Source organism: Actinia tenebrosa, unplaced genomic scaffold (genome assembly GCF_029948245.1).
Source record: "Actinia tenebrosa isolate PJP-AT-01 unplaced genomic scaffold, QUT_ActTen_1.0 PGA_scaffold16__25_contigs__length_10494907, whole genome shotgun sequence".
Taxonomy (NCBI): domain Eukaryota; kingdom Metazoa; phylum Cnidaria; class Anthozoa; order Actiniaria; family Actiniidae; genus Actinia; species Actinia tenebrosa.
Genome location: NW_028292576.1, coordinates 8,119,426 through 8,143,286, shown reverse-complemented (window position 1 = coordinate 8,143,286; position 23,861 = coordinate 8,119,426). Strand labels below are relative to the sequence as shown.

General features: G+C 34.7%; 2 protein-coding genes across 3 annotated transcripts; one reads left to right on the top strand and one right to left on the bottom strand.

Annotated features, from left to right (window-relative positions):
- Window positions 1–1,197: 1,197 nt before the first annotated feature.
- LOC116301508 (dual specificity protein phosphatase 16) lies at window positions 1,198–13,961 on the bottom strand. The gene is made up of 5 exons (XM_031710578.2): window positions 13,646–13,961; window positions 7,383–7,789; window positions 6,400–6,741; window positions 5,120–5,243; window positions 1,198–4,329 (listed from the first exon to the last, which is right to left on the bottom strand). Exons 2-5 carry the CDS (start codon window positions 7,726–7,728, stop codon window positions 4,161–4,163), a joined length of 981 nt encoding a protein of 326 aa, XP_031566438.1. The 5' UTR covers window positions 7,729–7,789; window positions 13,646–13,961; the 3' UTR covers window positions 1,198–4,160.
- On the top strand, window positions 9,818–23,693 carry LOC116301506 (isobutyryl-CoA dehydrogenase, mitochondrial). 2 transcript variants are annotated; one of them, XM_031710576.2, is made up of 15 exons: window positions 9,818–9,920; window positions 16,092–16,192; window positions 16,675–16,726; window positions 16,849–16,966; window positions 17,372–17,450; window positions 17,724–17,754; window positions 18,084–18,160; window positions 18,560–18,623; window positions 19,260–19,333; window positions 19,452–19,538; window positions 20,144–20,192; window positions 20,584–20,681; window positions 21,091–21,243; window positions 21,577–21,679; window positions 22,074–23,693. In XM_031710576.2, the coding sequence occupies exons 1-15, from the start codon at window positions 9,839–9,841 to the stop codon at window positions 22,124–22,126; spliced, it is 1,221 nt and encodes a 406-aa protein (XP_031566436.2). In that variant the 5' UTR covers window positions 9,818–9,838; the 3' UTR covers window positions 22,127–23,693. The 2 variants fall into 2 exon arrangements, with proteins under 2 accessions (XP_031566436.2, XP_031566437.2); XM_031710577.2 differs by lacking the exon at window positions 9,818–9,920 and adding an exon at window positions 15,628–15,734.
- The last annotated feature ends 168 nt before the right edge of the window (window positions 23,694–23,861 follow it).

Here is a 23,861-nt window from a genome sequence, read left to right as displayed (position 1 = left end):
AGATAATAAAGTCAAACGTTTCTTCGGTACTACTTGGAAATTTTGAATGTTGACTTATTGTGATCACGCCAACACTGTGAACGCACCCATATGACTGGGAAGTCCCTTCAGCATCTAACAGCACACACTAGGTGTACATCTGAATACTTTATTAGGACTTCATACATTTGATCCCAATAAAATATTTAGGCTTTACTCGTGTGGAATATTACTGGCGACAGTTTAGCTAATGATATTAGATGATTAGAGGTCGTAGTTTAGGGGAACCTCAAAGGGAATCTCTAAAAGACTCCACGTTATGATTTTGGCTCCTTTTAACGCGGTGTTTTTAATTTCGATTTTAAAATCAGAGTTCGGGTTCAAACAGTCGGAAAGCGAAACCTTTTTCAATTGCCGAATTTAGATAAATATATGCCTGTAATGTTTTATAGCATGATGGTTGCCTAAAGATGAAAGATGACTAATTGTGAATATAAATTTGTAGAAAAAAAATGACCCAAGACATTTCCATTGTCTTTTTTGTAAGTTCCCCTTCTTGTACTTTCAATTTTGTTTCAATTTTTTCTTTCTTTCTTTCTTGGCCTCTTTCTTTTCTTTTCCTCATCTTATTTCCTTTCTCTTTTCCTTCTTTTTCGCCCCCGACTATTCTATAAAGCGGATTAATAATTTCTTACGTTTATTTTTTTCTAATATTATCTCTTTCTCCCCTTCTCTCTCCTCTCGTGTTTCCCCTCTTTTTAAAGATACAGACCTCAAGAGACCATGATCTTAGTGCTCTGGAGTTCATTTTTCACGGCTTTTCTTTCTCTTTTTCCAATAGTGTTTTCATTTACGGTATCCCACACTACTCGGAACCATGATTCCAGTCAAAAAGGGTTAGAAAAACAATGACAATTAAAAGACAAAAGCAGTTGCGTTACTGATAATAGGGGACTTTAAGATTTGCAAAATCTACGACGGCGACGTCAACTGGAAGTGTAAATAACTTCTCTTTAGGGTTCTGTTCATTGGAGATTTCATTTCAAACATTGTCAGTAAAGTCAACTCATCCACAAGAAAGACAGACTTTGAAGACGTCTGAACCGTAAAGTCAAGTTATTTACACTTCCAGTTGACGTTGCAGTCGTAGATTTTGCAAATCTTTAAGTCCCTAATGTGGCTTCCTCACGAAACTGAATAAATCACAACACCAAAATATCAATTGCAATTTTTTAATATATTTAAATTCTTTAATTCAATTACAAAGAGAAAAGCGAAAGTGAATTTTAGAGCCGTAAAAGACGACGATCTGCTGGTGGGCACGTCAGAACATATGGAGCCCGCTTTAGATAAAAGTGAAACGTAAAAAAGTTGCCTTTTAATAATGTAAAGATGAAAAAACTTACTGACGTTTCGGACGCTAGTCCTTCGTCGGAGTAAAAGAGAAAGAGGTGGTACTGCCACGAAGGACTAGCGTCCGAAACGTCAGTAAGTTTTTTTATCTTTTCACGGTGTCAAATTTATCCTTTTATCATTACTGTTTCATTAGAAACACCGAAACAGCTCACACTAGTTTTTAGCTAGTTATCTCTTCTTTTAATAATGTATGTATTTAGAAATAAAGATAGTGTCTTTTATGATAGATACGAACAGGAGAATCAATCAGAAATATAGCGTAAAGCGATATTATGGCTCGCTTTGATTTTAAATTTCCATTATGGTACTATGCAAAATGGCGATTTTTTTCTATAACTTACTTATATCTTAAGTGGGCTCCCTGCGTCTAGACCTCACTGACCATATTCAGAGTCAAGTTGCTTTCTTGGAATAAATACCCCAACTAGCTTATTTCAGAAAACCCTCTTAGGACTTAAGTTTTAGTTTCTATCGTTTCTACCCGTATAGTCTATTTTGCCAAATACTTGGCTACAATTTTTGACATGATCAAGTTTCATTATTTAAAAAAAAAAAACACGTTTCTTCACCTTTGCATATTAATAGCCCTTACAAGCTTGGGCGTCAGTACACTCAAGCTGAAAAGGTGTAATCTTTGATTAATCTGCTAAAAAGAGTAAATTCCAATATACAAGAGCTTGTCGTTAATGTTTGATCAGATCAATTCACAAAAGAGAAAGTTTGTCATAGTAAAATGAATTTGAATAAGGTGCGTCATAAAAAAACACAACCAGGTACCAGGCCCCCTCTTTTTTACCCGCACCCAGTAGACGGAGCTTAGTAGTGGCAGTAGGGAACTTTGGATTTGCAAAATCTACGAAGGCGACGTCAAACGGAATTGGAAATAATTTCTCTTTGGGTGCTGTTCATTGCAAATTTCATTCAAAACATTGTCAGTAAAATCAACTCATCCACAGGGAAGACAGACTTTGAAAGCGCTAAACTGCAAGTGAAGTACATGTATTTACACTCTCGGTTGATGGCGCCGTTGAGATTTTGCAAATCAGTTAAGTCTCTTTGTGTCAGGGAGAGAACGCCTTGAATTATAATTAAGTCATAAAAACTGATGTTGAAATATTTGAAAATGTGAAGTATTTGAATTTCTTTGTGTAAATGTATGTAGGATTTGTTTACTAAAAATATTTCAGCATATAAATTGTGTTATTCAGAGCAGAAATACAGCCGGCTTTTATGCAAAATGATTTTATCCTGGTCAAGCATGGCACAGGCAGCCCAAACAAGGTTTCTGTGCGCGGTTTTTAAGGTATAGGAGTTATGATGAAGAAAACATGATGAAAAAACTACGGCTCAGGTCAAACGTCGAACTTCACATGAGTTTCTTTGATGTGATTAGGTTCGGCTCCTGTGAAGTCCGACGTTTGACTCAACGGCCTCAAATCACGCTGAAACTCACCAGAAGACTGAACAAGGTATAAGCAACGATTGAAGAAAGTTTTGAAGCAAATTAATGAGTGAAACATTTTATTGTTATATCTCTATCATAACTTCCATACATTCCTTAATAAACCATACACGAATACCTTGTTTGGGCTGCCTGTTCGAAAAGAAGCCTAAATGTTTGCCTATGAACATCTTTCCTACAAAGGATTTTCTCAAAAATGTGGCAATAGCAACTTAGAGTTTAGAGAATGTAAAATTGCCATTTGTTTTTATTGTGAACTCCCCAGATCAAAAGTCCTATATCTACCCTTGACTGGTCTTCCATGCAAAAAACAGCCACGCAAAGCCGGTCCTTACTTTGGGGGGTGGGGTGGAGTGGTTAACGACAGCTGTCCAAAATTGTCTCTACTTAAATACAATTTTTGTTTCTTTAAAAAAAATATCAACTAATTTAACAGGTCAGTAGTGTGAAGATTCCCTCCCCTCCCTCCCCTAGTACTCAATCGAAAACTTTACAAGGCTAAAAATGAAGGACAAAAAAGCCCAATATTTACAGTTTGTTGCCATGGCTACCAAAGAGATCTTTAGTTTACTTTAGTACACTTTAGTCAATAATAAGAAATCTAAAGTTCCTTTGAGTAACATTGTGGCTTACATATTATTAGTTTGATTTACGCTCAGAAAATACCCATACACCCCTTCCCTCACCCCTAGTGCCATCCCCTCTTTTAAATTTAGCTTCTCTGGGCTTCCTGTTGCAAGTCTCTCTCACCCCAGGCTCTCAACCATTTTCATTTTTACAATAACTTAGAAATTTCTCGCGCACCGATTGGTTATTTTTATCATCAATAAGAGGACAGACAGATAAAGCTGACGTCAACGCGCGCGCGGACTTTCCGTTGGTTGTTTTGATCAGTAAAAATGAGAAGTTTTTACCATTTTTGTTATTGTGAAAAAAACAAATAGAAAACTGAAGTCTATTTGTTAAATACACAAAAAGCCCACAAATGAAAAAAATAAAACAGAGAGATGCCTGTGAAGGTGCAAAGCAGGGCTTAAAATATCGGCCTGACAACAGGCACGTAATGTGTGCCCAAAATTGGAACTTGCCTAGTCAAATCTTTGCTTTGCCAGTCATATTGACCAGTAATGTTGAGGGTATGATTTAGCACCATATTACAAACTCTCACATCTATTATACTCACATTATAATAATATTCTGTATAATCCTTTGGCTTTGTTTAAAAAAAGGCAGCTGATATTTACAATACTATATATAATAATAATGATACTAATATAATGATATACTAATAATATACCTAGCTTTAGACATTTGCTGTCAACTCTGTTAAGCTCCCACTGCTCATGAGTTGATGACCAAAACTCTCCTGCTTGAAATCATTGGGTGATGGAGTCAGATCTTTCTCAAACTGCACTAGTTGACCCATGAAATTGAGGTTTGGGGATATTGTGGGACGTTTTTCTTTAACAAACCTAAAAAAATTATTGGTCAGTTCATTTGTTCATTCATTTGATCTTATTTAGGGATGCATGGCCTCACATTTATTACATTAATAAGTGAGGTTTGATTTTTTTGTTGGCTCCTTTTCCATCCATTCCTTCCTCCCTCCCTCCCTCCCTCCCTCCTCTTTACAAGGTAGACTTCAATAAAATAAAATAAAAACCAATGTATTCAGATTATATTGCAAAAGGAAATATAAGAGGTTACCCCTATTGTGAATACATGTATCTCCTAAGCTCAAATTTCAAATTAGAAGTTGATCTTTGCAGAGCCAAGGGAGAAAAACCGGAGATTGGAAAGAAAAATCCCAGAGGCAAATGAGAGAACTAGTGTGGTGAGAGGCGAGAATTCTCAACTCTAGGCCATAGTTCTCAAAAAACAAGTACTAAGAAAATACAGCTTCAAAGCTTAAATCACTTGATATCTATACACACCCTCTGGTGATTAAATCACTTGCTCAGTGGCCAAAACAGGAATTACATAAAATTAAGAGTGACTTTTCTGTCACATCACTGAGCTCTACTTTAGAGCAGTTTTCAACAACACAGGCCACACAACATATCAAATTCCTTTTCTGTATCATTCATCTCTCTGTTCTTATAGACCCCTTGCATGTGGCGTCAAAACAGCTTGATCTGGGGGACAAAACAAAAGAATTCCAATCTCCTGAGTATTGGAATCTATTGTTTTATCCCCCTGCATTCCAAAGTGCTGCAAAGGGTTTTATCCATTTATTCTGGTATTATAAATTAATAAACAAACCTGTAGGCTTCGTCTAGTGGAAGACCCAGATGCTTCATGATGTAAGCAATGGCTATTGTTGCTGACCGCGACTTGCCAGCAAAACAGTGAACTAAAACTCTACTATTTGCTTCACGAGCTTTATCTAAAAATGAAACATAAATCAATGAACGAACTTAAACAAATGATTAAAGTATGGAATTGCCCTAGTTCACTATGACGTCACATCAAAACAATCTATTGCTTAAACGCAAAGGATCATGGTCGTCTGAGGGGGTCAAATCAATGCAAATTCACTGAAAATTGTTCTAAAACCCGTATCAATCCACGAAGAGAAGTAGAATAGCCAGCAAACGCTCAGAATATTTTTTAGTACATATTAACACATATTATATCTGAAAACCAGGCCATTTTAGATTAAACTGTTTCGCTAGGAGCAAATTTTGTTGGATTTTCTATTGGATTTGGCGATTCTATCCCCCACATAAACAAGCAGTGACGTCATAGTGAAATAGGGCAATTGCCAACAGTTTGAAGGAACACAGGATACTACTCATTTATGTACATAAGCTACAATGTATGTTAGATTATACATTAAACAAGCAGTCTGGCAAACCTTTAAATTTATTGATACCCTGAAACAAACTCGTGGTTAATCAAATTTAGGGTATGGCTAATTCAATAGCAAATTGGATAGTGTTAGGATTTTCAGAGGAAGGAAAACCAGAGAACTTGGAGAAACCCCCTTGAATCAAGAGAGACCTACATGTAACACTCTACTCACATGTAATTTAGTGAGTACAGTAACCTAGATCCTAGAGGTGAGAAGGCAGTGCACCACTTTCTTACAGTTTTCTTACAGCTTTATCAGTGAGAATGCATTCTGCTAATACTATTGTCAGTATGGTTTGTTATGACATACATGCATATGATGAAGACCAAGCTAAGAGTGTCCATACACTTTGGCTGTTGTTTCCCAGCTTGGGACAATCAAAACAGAGCTAGGCTCCAAACTATAAGGTGAAAGCCCAAATATCCAATTTGAATTTAAATTAGAAGTTGATTAATTTAATGATCAGGGAGGAAAACAGGAGAACCCAGAGAAAAACCCATGAAGCACAGGAGAGAACAACAAACAACTCTACTCACATACAACACCGATACCAGCAAGACTTGAACCCGGGGCCAGCATTGGTGAGGGGACACTAATTAGCATTGCGCACCACCCATGCTTCCCAAAACTAAACATCATAATAAAGTGGTATTCCCGTAAACTAGAGTAAATCTCTGTGTTTGCTTACCTATAAATTCGAATGCTGTTGGTAGCCAGTCAATTATGTTTTCCTGTACTGAGTCTCGTACAGGTATTCTCATGTAGTGTGTGCTACTATCTAGATTCGCAGGCACAGGACAAAGACAACTAACATTCAACACAAAGTCAATGCCGTTAGCTTTTCTAAAGTCTGCATCAAGAGCATGCTCTTGTGCTCCAAGATATAAGAATGTAAGTATGTGTGACGGTGATTCAAACTCTGATGTCAAACAGGGTTGAGACAGTATTGTTCGTGGACTTTTGTGGAAGGTAGAGTTGGAGTGTGATTCACAAAGTTCTGGGAACGTCTTGGAAAAGTAAGAAAAACCTCCTATGGAAATAAAATAGATGGCAAAATGAGAAAACTATATTCACTTAATTCGTAATACATGTATACTTTACGTACAGTATTGCTTTGAGTGTTATCCATAATAATTTTGTACAGTAGCTGTACAAACATTCAGCATCACAATTACTATCAACGAAGAAATAATTTTCAAGGAAAAGATAGCTGATCTGAAATGATCATGGAAAAACAGTAGATGGATTTCAGCCTCTTAATGTTCAGTTGCTGAGCAGAATGTTGTTACTTGAATTCAGAACCATGCATACTGTATACTTTGACTTCAGTCACAGTCTTTGCCTTCGGTACTTTCCTCTAAGTCTGAGTAGTTTTGAATACAGTAATCTGTCAATGCTTTGTCGATAATATTGACTATTAATGATCAACTATCAGTTAAACTAAATTTATATCCAGAGCTAAAAATAATGTACGGTCACTGAACAATATGTCCTGCCAGAATTAGAGCTGTTCCATTCTTTGCCTAGCTTTCCTGTCTGTTATTTTGATGAGTAACATATGCCAGAAACAAGTTATAGCCCAGCTATAACCAGTCATCATCAATAGCGACTCAGATATGTATGACCAGCTATTAATTTTAGCTGTAACGTCTATTAATATGGACAACTTACCCTTTAGAAAACAAACATCCTTGAAGCTCTTGACCAACTTATTTAAAATAACAAACATAAAATTGTCCTTTGCTAGTGATGACGTGTCCATAGTTGACTGGTCGTAAACAACAACCTGACAATGGTCCTGAGTTGTTTCTTCGGATGTTCCTTTAAGGAGTTCATGAATTGTAATTTTGTTAGAAATCAGACGTCTTTTTATGAGTTTTGAACAGCCAATATTAATGGATTGTGTAACGTGTCCATCATTATATTCCAAAAATGATCTGCTATCGATTATGAGTAGTTTTTGAAGGTTATGTCCGAGAATGTATTCTGCTAGTTGCTGAGAAAGGATTGATTGCATTTTACAGTTACAGGTGTGAAGATGAGCAAGTTTCCAGTTTGATTCTTGAGATTGGTAGTTGCTAAATAAAAAAGAAAAAGAAAAACTGTTAATAAATATAACACGTTCAATTTTTAAATCCCTCTCATGAATATCTTAATTTCACCTGATGGATATTACAAGATTATTAAGATTAGAAGAACTTAGAGCAATGACTACTGTAATTTGACAATTCTCTTAGTAATGTTCATAATAATTATATATAATAATGGCAATAATAAACTTCAGTATTTTTTAAACTATAAACAGCTAATAGAAGACATTTACTATCTTGACCCAAGCAAAGGAAAAATAAAAAAAATAAAACATTTGCCCATGTGCCTCGTTAGAACCTGGCCTGAATTTTTCTACATACATTTTCTGCCTTCACAAACAGGAATCCAACAGTTCGATGCCTGCAAGACCAGAACCTGATTTACAGTAACTTACAATAGGTACATGTATGATATCCAGGCTGACCACTAAAACCTCGTTTTATATAAGGACAGAAATTGACTAACTAATAAGCTGACTTAGCAAAATGTCTGTTTCATGATTCTATATTTAGAATAATGAAAGCATGCATTTCATCAGCATTTCTTTGAACCAGTCAAGAGTTTGAGCAAAAAACACCCAATTTAACCAGAATGTCTAAATGTCTGTTTTTGTTTAGGAAGGAAAAACAGTAAAGGAATTTAATAATTATTGAAGATTGAAGACCCCAAGAACTTATTTTATAACTAAAGATCAAGAATTCAATTATTATTGTTAGAGTTAATAATTTAGCGATAAAGGAACAATGTAGTCACGTGAAAAGGAATTACCCCTCCCCAATCAGGTCGGCAGTTATCTTTTTGTTGTTGTATTGTTTGTTGAGCATCATTTTGTGTGTGTGTGTGTTTTCAAATTACGCAAACAAGTTACTAACTTTATTTTCATCATGAAAAATGTGATTTTCTAATTTAGGTATGTTCAAAAATAACAATTTGCCGACACCATATTACATAATTATTTTGGGTTAATTTATTCTTAAATCTTCAAGGACTTAATAATGTCAATGTAGCTTCAGTTTTACCGGAATTTTATTTTGACATAAAATATTAATAATAATATATATTATTAACTAAAGGTTGTTGATCTGAAGCCTTACAGTGATGACCAAAATAGCAACATTTATAGAAAAGTGGGAAAATCAGGTATATGCAGCAATTGATAGCCCTATTATAGAATTGACTTTATTTCATTTTTATTAATGGCACCTTTAAGCTCTGGATCCCCTATTCAACTCATTAATATTCATGACCAAGGAAGACACAATCAAAATTACATGCACTGTACAGAATTTTTCTTGTCCAAATATTCCTTAATTGGACAGCATGGAGTCCTATTACATATACAAATGATTGGCAAGGCATTTTTTTTTTCAATATTTTTTTACATTTAAAACATGCAAAATTGTCTTTTTTGCATTATTAGTACCTTAATTTGGATTTTTTTTAGTAAAACCTAACCAAGTACAATAATTATAATAAAAATCGAATATTTGTGTTTTTGGAACATCCATGTTACAAGTATATCTGATAAAACACTGCCACTCAAGTTGTAAACACTACAAATTAAATTCAATACACTTAAAATGTTCAAATTAAGAACAATCTTTTTTTAAATTTGATTAAATTAGATACAGCTGTAGTACGCACTCTTTGATTGGTCAAGAAGTGTGATATAATAGTGAAATAAGCACTGAGTTGCTGACACCATCCGCACACAGCAAACTTTGCAAAGAATTGTAAGAAAACAACATTAACAAATACAGTTGAGACCTTTCTTTCTTTCTTTAACGTAAATTACAATAATTAAAGATGGATGCAGGTCGTCCAAAACATACAGTACAGTACAGAAAAGTACAGTACTCAAGAAGTGTAAGAAGTATTTGCCTATGACTCATGCTTCTCTTCACAGCTTCCTTCATGCCTACAGTACATACATTACATCACTTCCTGCATGCTTAATGTTACTGATTAATTCATTAAATGTGATATGTATCCATAACGTCAGTTGTATAATGTGATATAAGCACTCTACACCTTATATGAGAACATGCGTAATAAGTAATACACCTTATAGCAAAGTGTGCAAAGCAACAAGCATACCGGGGAGAAATAATCAAGCAAGTAGGTATTATTAGTATTATTTTAATATGGTTGTTCTTCTATATAATATTATAGAATGTCTAAGTGCATGATGCTTTGAACCCCATGATTTTTATTTTAATTATTGATTATTTTTTCTTTTTTTCTTTTTCGCTAGAAATAAGAACAGACACAGGTAGTCCAACTATTTTTAGTTGTTTTGTTCCAGTCTGAACATTCTAGACCTGTTTTATTTTTTGCGCATGATTTATAGATCCTGTTATTCTGTTCCTGTTATTCTGTTCCTGTTATTTCTACGTGTGCCTATCTAGATTTTGAAATATGTTTTGCCTGGGCATATATTACGTTTAGTCCTAGAAATATATATAAAATACTAAGAATAATTTAAAGTGTATTTTATTTCAGAAAACTTTTGTATAAAGTTATATATATATATACTATCAATTGCGGAAAGGTCGTAATATGTGCATTTATGCATACGTACATTGTACTTGTAAATATCTAATGAAATGCAAAAATGGAAAAACTCCAAAAATATAGTTATGTACACACCTGTATACTTGCAAGAAGGTTGTCATACAAGAATAGAACATTACTAATTTAGTGAGAAAGGAATACATTAAAAGACAAAAGAAAAAGTTCAGCTTCAGTGATCTTCTTTTGTTTTTTAATATAATATTCCTATCCCACTAAATCACTAATGTTCTATTTTCGTATGACAATGTTTTTGCAAGTAGTATATATTTTCACTTTTTTGGCCTAAAAATTCTCTAATATATATTTAATAACATCTCATTGTGCTCAAATCATATTTTTTTGTATATTCTTCATGGATTCATCATCTCAAAAAATAGCATTTTTTTGAATGAAGGAATGGGTAAAGAGTTTTTTTTTCTTCTTGTTTTTGCATCCAATCAGGTATTTGTATATACTAATATAATCATGTATAAATTTATACCACAACCTTCCTGCAATCAAGAACATATATATATATTACTTCCTAATTTGGTCAATAATAAATTAATTTAAAGCAAGGTACTTTTTATATTCATGTACAGTGTACGTAAGGGTGCTTTTGGTGTTAAAGAGCAGCTATAAAATTAGAGGTTACTATAAGCATTAATAATAATTATCAATCAAACATGCACTTCGTAACAACGTCTATATCTAAAAACTTGCTCAATACATGTACATATTTACTATACTAGACATTGATATGAATTATAATTAAATATATTCCTTTATTTCCCAAATAGAACTCCTTTTTTTCTTAAATATATAATTTTTGAGTATAAACAAAAAAAGTTTAAAAAAGTTTAGGTCAAGAGTAGATTTTCACAGTAACCTACAGTACATGTACGGTAATCCATGTTCAGATACTGTAAATATGTTTGCTGATAAATTCTCACAAAGAAACAGGTTTTGGCACATACAAGATATTATGTGTGCACAGAACAAACTCCCTGTGTGGTGTACCTCCTGTAACAGCAGGGATCTCTATCGGTTTCTTCCTGTTTCAGCTTACAGCACTTTCAAGAAGGGTCTCTTTTGTATAGATATTACATCAAATTAATTTTCAAGGATAAAAATAATAATAAAAGGAGTTTAATTGTTTTACTAAACTCAACTATACACTCAATGCTGAAAATGTGTGGCTTTTTATAATATGATTTATTCATATTTTGAAAAAAAAAAATTTATTTTATTTTACTTTACTAAAAAAGTCATTTATAACTTGCAGTTTCATCAAAGTTAATATATGTGTGTCCACCATAATGCCAAATGTCAGTCCAAAGGTCTTCTAGAACTGTGAGAGTAGAGATCAACATGACATACATTCACAGCTTATCTTTTGGTGTTATAAATGTTTACCTTTTTAAAGTTTACTCAAATTCAAACTATTTCGTATGATATAGATATGTGTACACACATGTACTTTTTACTCTTTCAAATCCTTACATAATTTATTCAGTCATAGCATTCTTTTAAGGCAGTATCATCAGTCATGGCCTAATTTCCAATAGTGTGGATATAATCACTAGATAATAATATTACAAACTGTAATGTCCCCGGCCAAAAGATACAGTAGGAATGAATTCTTTCTCAAACTAAATGATTTTAATAGATCTATATTCTACATTAAATTCAATAAATGAGAACAGTTAATAACAGTTAAATCTGTTACCAACCACTACAATACACTAAATTTAGACATGATAAATTCATTATTAAACATCAGATGAAACTACAACACTGTAAAAATAAACCTGCCATGCCAATCAAAAACGTTCTTGATCTATTAAATTTTTTAGCTGACATGCCAATAAAAAACAAAAAAGCAGTTTCTAGTTTCTAAACGCGATGAATTCGCCTGCAGTGAGTTTGTTTAAGACTTATCAATATAATCTTCAAACATTGATGATCACACTGTCAAAGAATGCTTAGTAATTGCTATCACCTCAAATATTCAGAAACATTTGAAGATGAAGATAACTTGAGGGTTATTAAATTTCCTTAAGGTAACTTTATATGCCACATCAAGTTGAGAAAGGAATGTAAAACTTCATAAATATTTCAAATTATATTTATTCCTTATTTGGTATACATAAAATAACTTTTTTAATACCAGTATAGTGGGTCAAGAAAATGTCAAATTTATAGAAAACCCTTTTTAGTTGATATTTATATAAGACAGCATTTAGTATTTTTTATTTTAAATATTAAATTAATCTTAAGGTTTTGCTTGTATGTGTCAAAAATGTTTACTGAATATATATGGAGTCTAGCAAAAAAGGCATTAAAAACATATTCAGTCTGTATTAAATAAAAACCTAAAAAAATATGGAAATAAAGATGGCTATTATATATTTGTTCCTTCAATTTGACAAAACTCATCTCTCAAAGATCTTGTTTGCCATTAAAATTTTTGAATACTTTACCATGTATTTATCCAGTAATGATGAAAAAGTAAATTATACACCGTGAAAAGATGAAAAAACTGACGTTTCGGACGCTAGTCCTTCGTCGGAGTAAAAGAGAAAGAAGTGGTAGAAAGGAGTGTATATATGATAGTTTTTAGCTAGTTATATCTTTCCATGTATTTATCCCATACTTTAAATTTGGTATTTTTAAAACATTCAACAAATTTAAAGTTCAAAGTTCCTTTGAGTTTTTGAACATTCACCTAATTGATTCGGTTTTAGTTTTTGCTCTTTTTTTTTTTTTTTCCATTTTTTCATAACCTGGGCCACCCCTCCCTTTTGAAAAATATGTAAATAATAAAAAAAGTTCACTTTTATATAAACAAACGAAAATCTTGGCCCCAAAATTTTATCATGCAACAGTAACAAATATATACTTCAATGACAATTGTAGAATAACAAAAGTCTTCACGTTGACCATTTTTTTGTTTTCAACTTTTTTTTTCGCACATTTGAAGGAGATTTGCCCACGAAAAAACCATGTGCTCCATAAAGACAAAAACTCAATATAATCTTCAAAGAAACTGCGTTTTTTTGTTTCAAAATAGAAACTTGTATTAAGAATGCACAATGTATTTCGTCATTTCGGCTACAAAAAAGTAAGAAAAAGCGGTACAGTCAGTAGAATTTAGTAAGCTCATTTGCAAACGACATTCATATATTGTGTGACTTTTATATAAGCTTACTATTTTTCTACTCAAGCGTAGCAATAAATGAGCGCAAAAAAACTACCAGCGGAAGTCTACTATCTACTGAACTACTCACCTTATAACTGATGCTGGTGTTACAACAAGACTCTAAAAACTTTGAGTTTTTAGAAGGATGTAAACTTACAAGAAGCGAATAAACATAAGGTAAGGAAGACTGAGGTTTTTGGAGGTAAGCCGCACCAAACAAGGAAAGTTTACGCGAAATCTTCAAGGACTTAGGTTAACAGTGTTAAAGGACTAAAGAAACAGATATAGCGATTCTAGATCTAAAGTGCTGAGTTAAGTACAATCATCTAGTATGACCGTACGAAAAGCAGAAGAAAGAAAGGCAGAATTTAGATGAAGCAACACAACGATCCTCTTTAGTTGGTTCTATTTTTAGCGCAATTCAAAGCGCTACGTCATTTACAACCAATCATTGATCAGAATATGCCAGTGACTCGATATAGGGAGGGGTGCCTATGTCGACCTATAAACCCCTCCTAATACCTCCCTACTCGATCCTAACAACAAACCAAACATATCTATACTTAGGCTAGGAACTACTCAATATGAACACAATCGAAATTATCATAAGAAATCGAGATATTTTGAGTTATTAATTTTCCAATTGTAACGTCTACTCCCCCTCCCCGTACGTTTTTAAGTGTTACGCAAGCAACCGCAAGTACCTGGTTACGAGTTTCAAAATGGCTGCCACGATATTGAGAAATAATTCAGCTAGTTCCCTTTACATTATTTCACGTAGCTTAAAATCAAGGCTACCAAGTAAAAAAATTACAAGACTCTCATCTTCTTGTATAGACCGTGAGTATATATGGAAAATTTGAGGACAATTGCATCAAAATTAGTATTTTTATTTATAAATATCTTCCGCAAGAGTCGATTTTCTCAAATGGCTCATAATGAAAGAGGGTAAAATGCGAAAAAAATCTAGTTTCTTTATAGTTAAGACTTCCTTATGATATTACCTTGGCTTCTTAATCCAAAATTGCTGAGCTAATCTTAGTAAAGTTTCATTTTCCAAACACGCGAAAGTGAATTATTACAATGGACGCCGGTTATGTCATAGTATGACTCTGTACGCTTCCATAGTGGTGCATTGTGTTACTTTATTTACATATTTTTTAGCATTGATGACGACGTATCCAAAATTAAACATCCACGAAATAGTTTGTTAGGATTGGAACATGCTTCCGTCACGTGCCGCCGCGAATGTGGAAAAATACCATTCACACGCGTTCTGGATGACCAATCACAGACATGTAATACTAGCTCAAAAAATTTTGGGTCATCATTTTATAGCGTGTTCTAACATGAAAGGATTAGATATCATGATTGATCAATTGATACCTGTTTGCCTTGGTGATACTGTTAATCCTTAATTCTAGTTATCTAGAAATACCTACTGGTTTCAAACCAGTATGTTTCAGACAGGATATAAAACCACTCAAGCCTGTATCATTTCTGTTATAATATGAACTGGTTTGAAGCCAGTATGTAATGCTTGAGACACAATATATCTAAAAGAGATAACCAGCTAGTCCAGCCTGTGTCATCAGGGTTTGTAGTTTTTTCCCCAGTTATCCAAAAAAATATCAATAATTAACTTTCATTTCACCAAAATTTTGTAAGCCATGCCACCATGTTGGTCCAACTAACAACAGAGATTTTTCTTTAGCTTTTGTTATATTTACCATGGGTATGATTGCAAACCACTTATGATGGAGAACACAAGTCATTGTTTCATTAGTTTGACATATGTACAGCACTACTCCTTAATATTGTGCATATATATATATATATATATATATATATGCAGCTACCATGGGAAATTTGTGGTCTTTTTTGATTTTGTACAAATATGACTCACATGACTGTTGAGTCACTAATTCATGTTTCATTAGTTAGCATGTGACATATACTCTATACACAAAGCTCCTTGTGATGCTTAGACTCTTTACGGTCTATGTATTTGATGCCTATATATGCAGCTACCATGAAAAATGTTGATTCTTTTAAATTGGTGTAAAAAACGTGATAAACATGAGGATGCAGCCTTCCATTCAAAACACGTAATGGTCAACGGAGCATGAATTGAATTGATATCAACAACACATAGTATTACATACTCGGCTGAAATGGTATATGGAAATTTATTTAATCCCAGGCTTTACATTTATGTTACAACCGCAACCCTCTCCAGCTCCCCTATTGCAGTACCATGTCTGTTTTTCAGCGTAATTTCTGAAAGATATGTAACTGAACTAATAGTCCACAGCAGCACTGCGACCTATAAAATATGAATAATATATTCATTCATAACATGCTATCATGATTGCTATTATGTCTTTCACCATAACAGATATAGCTACCCTTAAAACTTGCAGGTCGGGCAGGGTAAGAAAGCCAGGGATGCACATTCCACAGCCCTGGTTCTCATGTACATGTGCTTGTCTGTATATCTGAGGTGTTTAATGCCTGTTTTATTTTTAAACCAGCTTCCATCGGCCTCAAAGTTGATCAAAAGGAATTCCAAAGAGTAGCACTTAGTTTTGCAAGCAATGAAATGGCACCATTCATGAGTGAATGGGACCAAAATGTAAGAATATTATGATTCTTCTCATTATTTTTAATGTAGATTCTCAGTGTTATTAGGGAAGGTACATGTGTTAGGGGATGTGGGATTTGCAGTAACTTTTTAGTTCTTGACCCTCTAATGATTGTTAACAAGGAAACAGCTTTCTTCAAAATGAAAAGGTTTGACCCTCCACAAAATGTTCAATTCTTTACTTACAGTATGACCCTCTCCACTGAACCACCCAGCCCTCCCCTCCCCCCCCCAATAAAGAATGTACATTCCGTAAGCCCCAATGGTTATAACAGGCCCACTAGTCTGCTGATGCAAATATATTTCCAGCTGAAAAGTTGGTTATTCCTCTCCATCTCAAACTCTTTTTTTCCCATCAGTTTAAGCCTCCTACTTATAAGTCATCAAAAAACCCATACAAATGAGTATAAGCCCAGAACTTACTTGTGTAAGCTGGTTCTTATGGTATCTAAATCCTATTTATAATGTCTTAGGAACATTTCCCTAAAGATGTCTTGAAGAAGGCAGCATCACTTGGATTTGGAGGTATGTATGCTAGATTTAGAGACATCAGTACTTACAATTACCAAAGTCTAAGAAATTTTCGTTGTAATTCGAGCAGCCCTTGTCCCAGTCTTGAATGTCATAGTGTTTGTTTGTTTTTATAGCAATTTATGCTCAAGAAGAATATGGTGGAAGCAATTTATCCAGAATGGATGCCTCTGTGATATTTGAAGCTCTGTCTACTGGATGTGTAAGCACGGCAGCTTACTTGAGTATTCACAAGTAAGTGATAGATCACTAAAAAAGCAAAGCAAAATATTATCATCATTTAAGGAATGTTTGCTTAAACTAGAGGAGTATGACAAGTCCTGTATTCTCATATTTGCATACTCTGCTTATATAGAGGCTTTGCACCATCACGTGATGGCAGCCATGACAGGAGGCAGGAACAATTGAATCTTGTTAAATCAAATTTTCATGAGAACTCAGTTTCCCAAGGGATAATGACTCTACTGTTTAACTCTACTCTTTGACTCTACTGTTGTTCCTCCTGTCATGGCTGCCATCACATAATGGTGCAAAGCCTCTCTCTATATTTATACACATGTGTATTAGTGGTGTTGCATCTCCGTCTTGAGGTCGTGTCATCTTGTTGCTAAACCTGTTTGTTCTGTTGGTTTTATTTAGCATGGTAACATGGATGATTGATACTTTTGGCTCAAAGAAGCACAGAGAGAAATATATACCACATTTAGCAACAATGGAGGTACTGCTATACTTCATCCATCCATCCCTTCCTTTTTCTCCCTCTCCTTCTCTTTTTCCATCTATTCATACTTCCCTCTATCCCTCCATCCATCCCTCTATCCAACCATCCATCCCTCTATCCAACCATCCATCCATCCATCCAACCATCCATCCATCCATCCCTCCCTCCCTCCCTCCCTCCATCCATCCATCCATTTGTTCATTTTTCATTCATCCATTTATTGTTTTCAATTTTCCACTTAAGCATTGATTTAATATATTTTCACTTCAGAAATTCGCATCCTACTGTTTGACGGAACCAGGTAAGAGCCAAGCAAGCTTCCCATCTAAATTTCTACTACTTAGGGCCGTAGCCACCATGAGGCAAGCGAGGCAGTTGCCTTTGTGAAATGTCACAAATGTTCCTCAAAACTCTGTAAATTGCATTTTCTAGGGTCTCAGTTACAAAATTTTCCCCTCGTTGCTCCTGCCTTCACTGCCCGTTTGCCTCAGTCAACAATTTGGTCTCACTTCAGTCCTGCTACTAATACTGATGTCATAGAAATCTCCTTTTCTTCTATAGACTATTTCACTTATTGCCTTGGTACTTTAAGCAACATTGCAAGTTTTTGTTATCCTGATTGTGTTCCAGATAGTGGAAGTGATGCTTCTTCATTGTCAACCACAGCCAAGAGAGATGGTGACCACTATGTACTTAATGGATCCAAGGTATTTTAAAGGAGTACCACATACTTCTACCATATGAAATATAATTTATTTTTTTAAGCTTATTTCAATGTGATTTTGTTGTAATGCATGACTTAAAATACAAGATACAATGGCAGCCCTAAAGGGAAGAGATAGCATTAAGCACAGTTCTGAATCTCTAAAAAAAATTAATAAAACTAAGTCATTTTGTTATTGATTTGTTGCTTCTTTTTGCTTCAATACCATGTAATTTACATGGCCTACATATTACTGATGAAGGTCGCATCACGGCAGAAAAGTTGAAAATAACTCAAAAAACCAGTGACAAGCCCTTGGTTTCAAATAAGTTATATTTTGCCTTATTACCAAATCTTCAGTTTTGGTGGTACCTTATTGGCTAATGATGGTTATTGTTGATAGGCATTCATCAGTGGTGGTGGGGATACTGATGTGTACCTTTGCATGGTACGAACTGGAGAACCAGGTAAGATTATACCTTGTGTACAACCATGTGATTCAAATTCCACTGAGATATGACTAACAATGAATCAACCATCATGTTGGTTGATCTAACAAGAGCATAAGTTAACGAGGATTGCTTTGTTATCGTCAAACAAGATGGTGGATGTGACGTAACATGCACATGCTCTCTTGCTGCTACTGTTGCAGCTGCTATATGCATACAATTACTTTTCACATATGAAAGGAATAGGATAGGAGCAAGTGTAGCTCAGTTGGTTAGTGCGTTGCCTTCAGAGCTTAAGGTCCACTGTTCAATCCTCAGAATCTCCACGTCTGTTTTGACTTCTGTCTGTTCTGTGTATAGCTTTAGCTTAAATACCCATATAATGAGGAGCACTGATAGTCTGAGAAGGTTACGTGCGTGCGCACCTGCAAGCGCTTTATTCATGAGCCCTTGGCTCGGGAGAATTAGGCAACCACCTTATCAAAGTAAAAAAATAGATTTGCCTCTTAAGAGGCAAGTGCCAAGTTCTTCTTTTCAGTTTTCCTTTATTCTTCACACTCATTGTCCTTGGAGAATGTCTTTTCTCCTTGCTGAAGCCTACTAACAGTCCTACTCATACTTTTTCTTTTTTTATTTCATTGCTGTTTTTCTCAGGACCAAAAGGAATCTCTAGTGTTCTCGTAGAAAAGGGAACCGAAGGACTTTCTTTTGGCGATAAAGAAAAAAAGGTTTGCAAATTCATTGTCTCTATATTTTCTTACACATATATAGTCTACATGGTTCGTTACTCGTCGAGATTTTCATTACTCTATATATACGATAAGTATTCATGTTTTTTCTTTTAAGATGGGATGGAATTCACAGCCGACTCGAGCAGTTATATTCGAGGACTGTAGAGTACCAGTGTCTAATCGTATTGGCGAAGAAGGCGATGTATGTACATTCTATTAACCATTTCAAGGTTACGGAAAAAACTAGGTTTGGTATTGCAGCGCATTGTGGTGCTGTTTTAGGGGACGAAATAGACGCCATTATGGAAATATGTCAACTCGACCCAGTTTCTTCCTCGACCTCGTAACGGACACACTTTTACAAATATCGCAGGCGCAGATATGAAAGCGGGCATTTTCGTCCGAAATAAGCTATATTTTCCCAAAAGAGTTTTTTATCCTGCTCCCAAACTATAAGAAACTTCAAAGTATTTCTCTTTTAACATAAATTCAAAATTTGTATGTTTTTTCCATAGCGAGCGTAAAATCTTGACCGGAAATGCCTCATTTTCGAATCTGAGCACGCCATACTTTGGACGCGCATCTTGAAATGGAAAGAACACGGCACGGTGCGGGACAGAGCGAGATTACAGGTCGTATAGCCAGAGCAAGTTTCATGTTAGCATTTTAAAATATTATCTGTGTATTCTGATTGAAAGTATCTGCTAATACCAAAACAAATGCTATATATTGTTTCAGCTAAGCTGAGCTGTAAACAAGATTTAAAATAAGAACTTGGTTAAAAAGCAATTATCTTTTGCTATTCAGGGTTTTAAAATTGCAATGAAAGGACTTAATGGAGGGCGTATTAATATAGGTAAGAATTATTTTTATTACAAAATTATCTTCACGTTTACCTTGCCCCTAGTGACCAAACAAGTCTATGTTATTGTTATACAACTATGGGCTTTGCGTCAATGTAAATCTGAGCACAAAAAATGTTGAAAGTTATTTAGTTTCAAACTATGCCTTTCACCAGAGGTTTCATGACATTTGGATTATCGGCTACGCTTTGCGTTCCAAAGCTCGTGGTTCGTGCAGACCCTTGAAGCCCTTGAAAAGTCCTTGAATTTATAATACAAATATGTAGTTTTTTTAAATGGTGCTTGAAAAGCTGTGAGATTGGTTTGTATCACGAAAAAGAGACGCTTACGGTTTTATATCGCACACACCGCTTGTTTTCAACTTATGTGTTTCCTATATTTCAGCTTCTTGTTCACTTGGTGCTGCTCAAATAGCGATAGAAAAGACAATCCAATATGTTAAAGACAGAAAACAGTTTGGAAAACCTCTTATGGAAAATCAGGTAAATGGTCAGTCGTACGTTAAGCATCACAGACCTTAGGAAAGGTGCTGGGGCTTTTTTCAAGATCAAAGTTGTTGTAAAAGGGACACTTTGCTTTGCTAGTAGCTAGCGTAATATCACCTGGGAGGAAGGGATTAGGGGCTGAACATCGATACCCCTCATTTCGTGCCTTGGCCGTAATTCTCGCGCAGTCAAAAAAAAAAAGGGACAACTACAAAAAATAGCTTTAGAGACACAAAAAGGCGTTATAATAGTAGCCGACGAAGGACTAGCGTCCGAAACGTCAGAAAGTTTTTTCATCTTTTCACGGTGTATAATTTACCCTTTTATCATTACTAGTCATAAAAGAAGTTATACGCCCACTATCGAGGCTATAGGTTTATTTCTATTTTCATTGTGTTTATTTCAGCATGTGCAATTCAAGTTGGCAGAAATGGCAACCAACCTAACGGCATCTCGACTGATGGTTAGACACGCTGCCAGAAGCTTAGACAGTCATTCGCCAAACGCTTCTTCCCTCTGCGGAATGGCAAAACTGTTCGCAACGGACCATTGTTTTCAGGTCAGTCAGGAAACGGATTTAGGGGTGGGTCCATTCAGGGGTCTGCGGTCATTGTTCCCCCTCCCCCCACCCCACCCCATTTGATTTTGGTCAGTATAGAGGTTTCTCTAGCGCCGAAATTTTCCGCGCCGCCCACTTTCCCCGGTTCCTGGATCTGCCCCTGTCAGTTTGTAGCAAGATAGTACCTTAGAAATGATTTCTAAAAGACATATTATATTATTACTGCGTTTCCCCCTCCCTTCTATAAGCCCCCCTGTTTTTAAGCCGACCCAAAGACCCATCTACGGGACTTTAAAGTACACCTAAAATAACGTAGTCTTGCTTGGTTTTTAGATAACGAATGATTGTCTTCAGTTACATGGCGGGTATGGATATCTTAAGGGTTACCCTGTACAGCAATATGTACGGGACACGAGGGTACATCAAATATTAGAAGGTAGGTATAATGAGTGACATCTGTCAATCAAAGACTACACATACAAGGCATACAATACAAATGCGCACCAAATATTGTAAGGCAAATATGGGTGACATCTGTCAATCAAAGACTACACATACAAGGCATGGCATACTTTACATTACAATAGTTCACAGATATTGTAAAGTAGGTATGAGTGATATGTGTCAATCGAAGCTTAGATATACAAATTATATATTTGCTTGTGCAATATTTACAATACGTGTTAGAGTAGATGAAAGAATTGATTGACATATGTCAATCATATTCAAGGTCTACCTGAGACATTCAACACACCATTCCATGCTTATGACATTTTCAACGTGTTCTTCTGCATCTACTAATGCTTGTATGATATTTATTTCTTCTACAGGGACAAACGAGATAATGAGATTGATAATATCCAGAGATATCCTTGGCTCATGATATTGAATCATGGTAAAATGTCTCCTTAGGGTTTTTAGTGATACTACGACTATAAAGACATAATCTTAATTTTGGTTAACTAAAATCGAACTAAAAATTTAATTTGTTGTGAAGACAATTTCCCAAGGGATATGTACCAGTCGTATTCTTCGATTGCACGTTACATCATCGCGGTCATGTTGGTGTTGTTTAACGAAGGATTCTTAGTAGCATCCATTGTTAATCGCACCAAGATGGCTGCCATGTTTTTGTCTCGTGACTCTCTTGGGAATGCTGTCATTACTACTTATTACAAGAATCCGTAAACATCTTTATATCTATCCCTGTTCGAATTTCTAGATCTTACTTCTAAGTGGCCAACTGCCTGTATTCCTGCCGTTGAACTGTTCTTTTCCTGTTGCTATAACTAATTGTTTTAAAGTGAATCAGTGTGTATTTGCTCTGCAGCATACGGAATGTTTATGGATAGTAATAATTATTTAATGTAGTTAATAATATTTTTAATTTATCTAAAGGTATATAGTTTCCAACGTGACAATAGAGTGAAGGCATTTAACTCGTGGAATAAAAATTATTAGACAACGTGTAATAGAGTGACCACAGTAAATCCGTGAAACTTTAGTAATACTAATTAGCACAATTTCATGCAAATTCCATTGTTTTCTATTGTTTAACTAGCACTATCTTGTACTATTTAGTAATTAGTGTTTCACGGATTTACTGTGGTCACTCTAGTCAAATAGACACACACAAAAAACATGAAATTAGGGTCTACTAAAAAATATCTATTTCACGAGTTTAGTGACTTCACTCTATTAAAACCTTATGAAAACAGCACTGAGAAGCTGTTTATGTTCGCCTCGTTTTTGGTGTAAAAATTATTTCAGAAGGTGTAAATCAGTGATATAGAGTGATTTTCATAAACTCGTGAAACAAAATTTAGCTAATAAGAGAGAATTATTTTTGTATTTAAGCAGTGAGCGCCAAAAACTATTTTCTTGAAGAAAGGCTGTTGTACAAGGCTAAAATCTTGTTATTCAGAAAGTTTAACTTGTTTGGAAGTGGAGATGACCGATGAAAGTGGAATCAAAGTGTTAACCCAAAGCAAAAATGTTATTCGAAAATGAGGTTTAGGCCTTCATTGGCTTACTTCCCATACATTTTCTATAAAAAAGCCTGACAAAGCAACATTCTAACACAAATGCAACAAAACATCTTTGTACACTTGAAAATACCGCTTCAAACAGGCATTTTATCATAGTACATCAGTTTCTAACTGTTTGAAAAAGGTTTTGAGTGTTAACCCAAAACGAAAATTGGGATCAAAACTCATACGAAAGTCTAGTTTTTGGCGCTTTTTGCCATTATTGCTCATTATTGAAAAAAAATTCCCTTTAACTTCTATTAGCGCATAATAACATTTATTTCACGGGTGTGTAAAATACTACTCTAAATCCTACAGATATATTGAGATAAAATAAATGGTTTGTATTAATTTTTAATATCCTGCCCAGAAATCAACGATTGAATAATAAATAATAAACATTAATAAATATTAATAAATACTTTTGAAGTTATGTATTATTTGTGTGTGCAAGTAAATTTTGCCATTTTGTCAAAAAAAAAATTTTTTTTCCACCAAGAACAATTAAATATGCTATTTCTAAAAGATATTTGGTTGAACATTCCATGGATTGCGTTTTATTTTCTTTATTTTAGAGTATAAGCTGTCATT

Coding starts and splice junctions, on each gene's coding strand:
- LOC116301508 (XM_031710578.2), bottom strand. CDS start 7,728: ATGCAATCAATCCTTTCTCAGCAACTAGCAGAATACATTCTCGGACAT. Junction 6,742..7,382: donor GGATGTTTGTTTTCTAAAGG/GTAAGTTGTCCA, acceptor TTATTTCCATAG/GAGGTTTTTCTTACTTTTCC. Junction 4,330..5,119: donor CCACTAGACGAAGCCTACAG/GTTTGTTTATTA, acceptor TAATTTTTTTAG/GTTTGTTAAAGAAAAACGTC.
- LOC116301506 (XM_031710576.2), top strand. CDS start 9,839: ATGAGAACATGCGTAATAAGTAATACACCTTATAGCAAAGTGTGCAAA. Junction 18,161..18,559: donor ATGTACTTAATGGATCCAAG/GTATTTTAAAGG, acceptor TATTGTTGATAG/GCATTCATCAGTGGTGGTGG. Junction 21,244..21,576: donor CAACGGACCATTGTTTTCAG/GTCAGTCAGGAA, acceptor CTTGGTTTTTAG/ATAACGAATGATTGTCTTCA.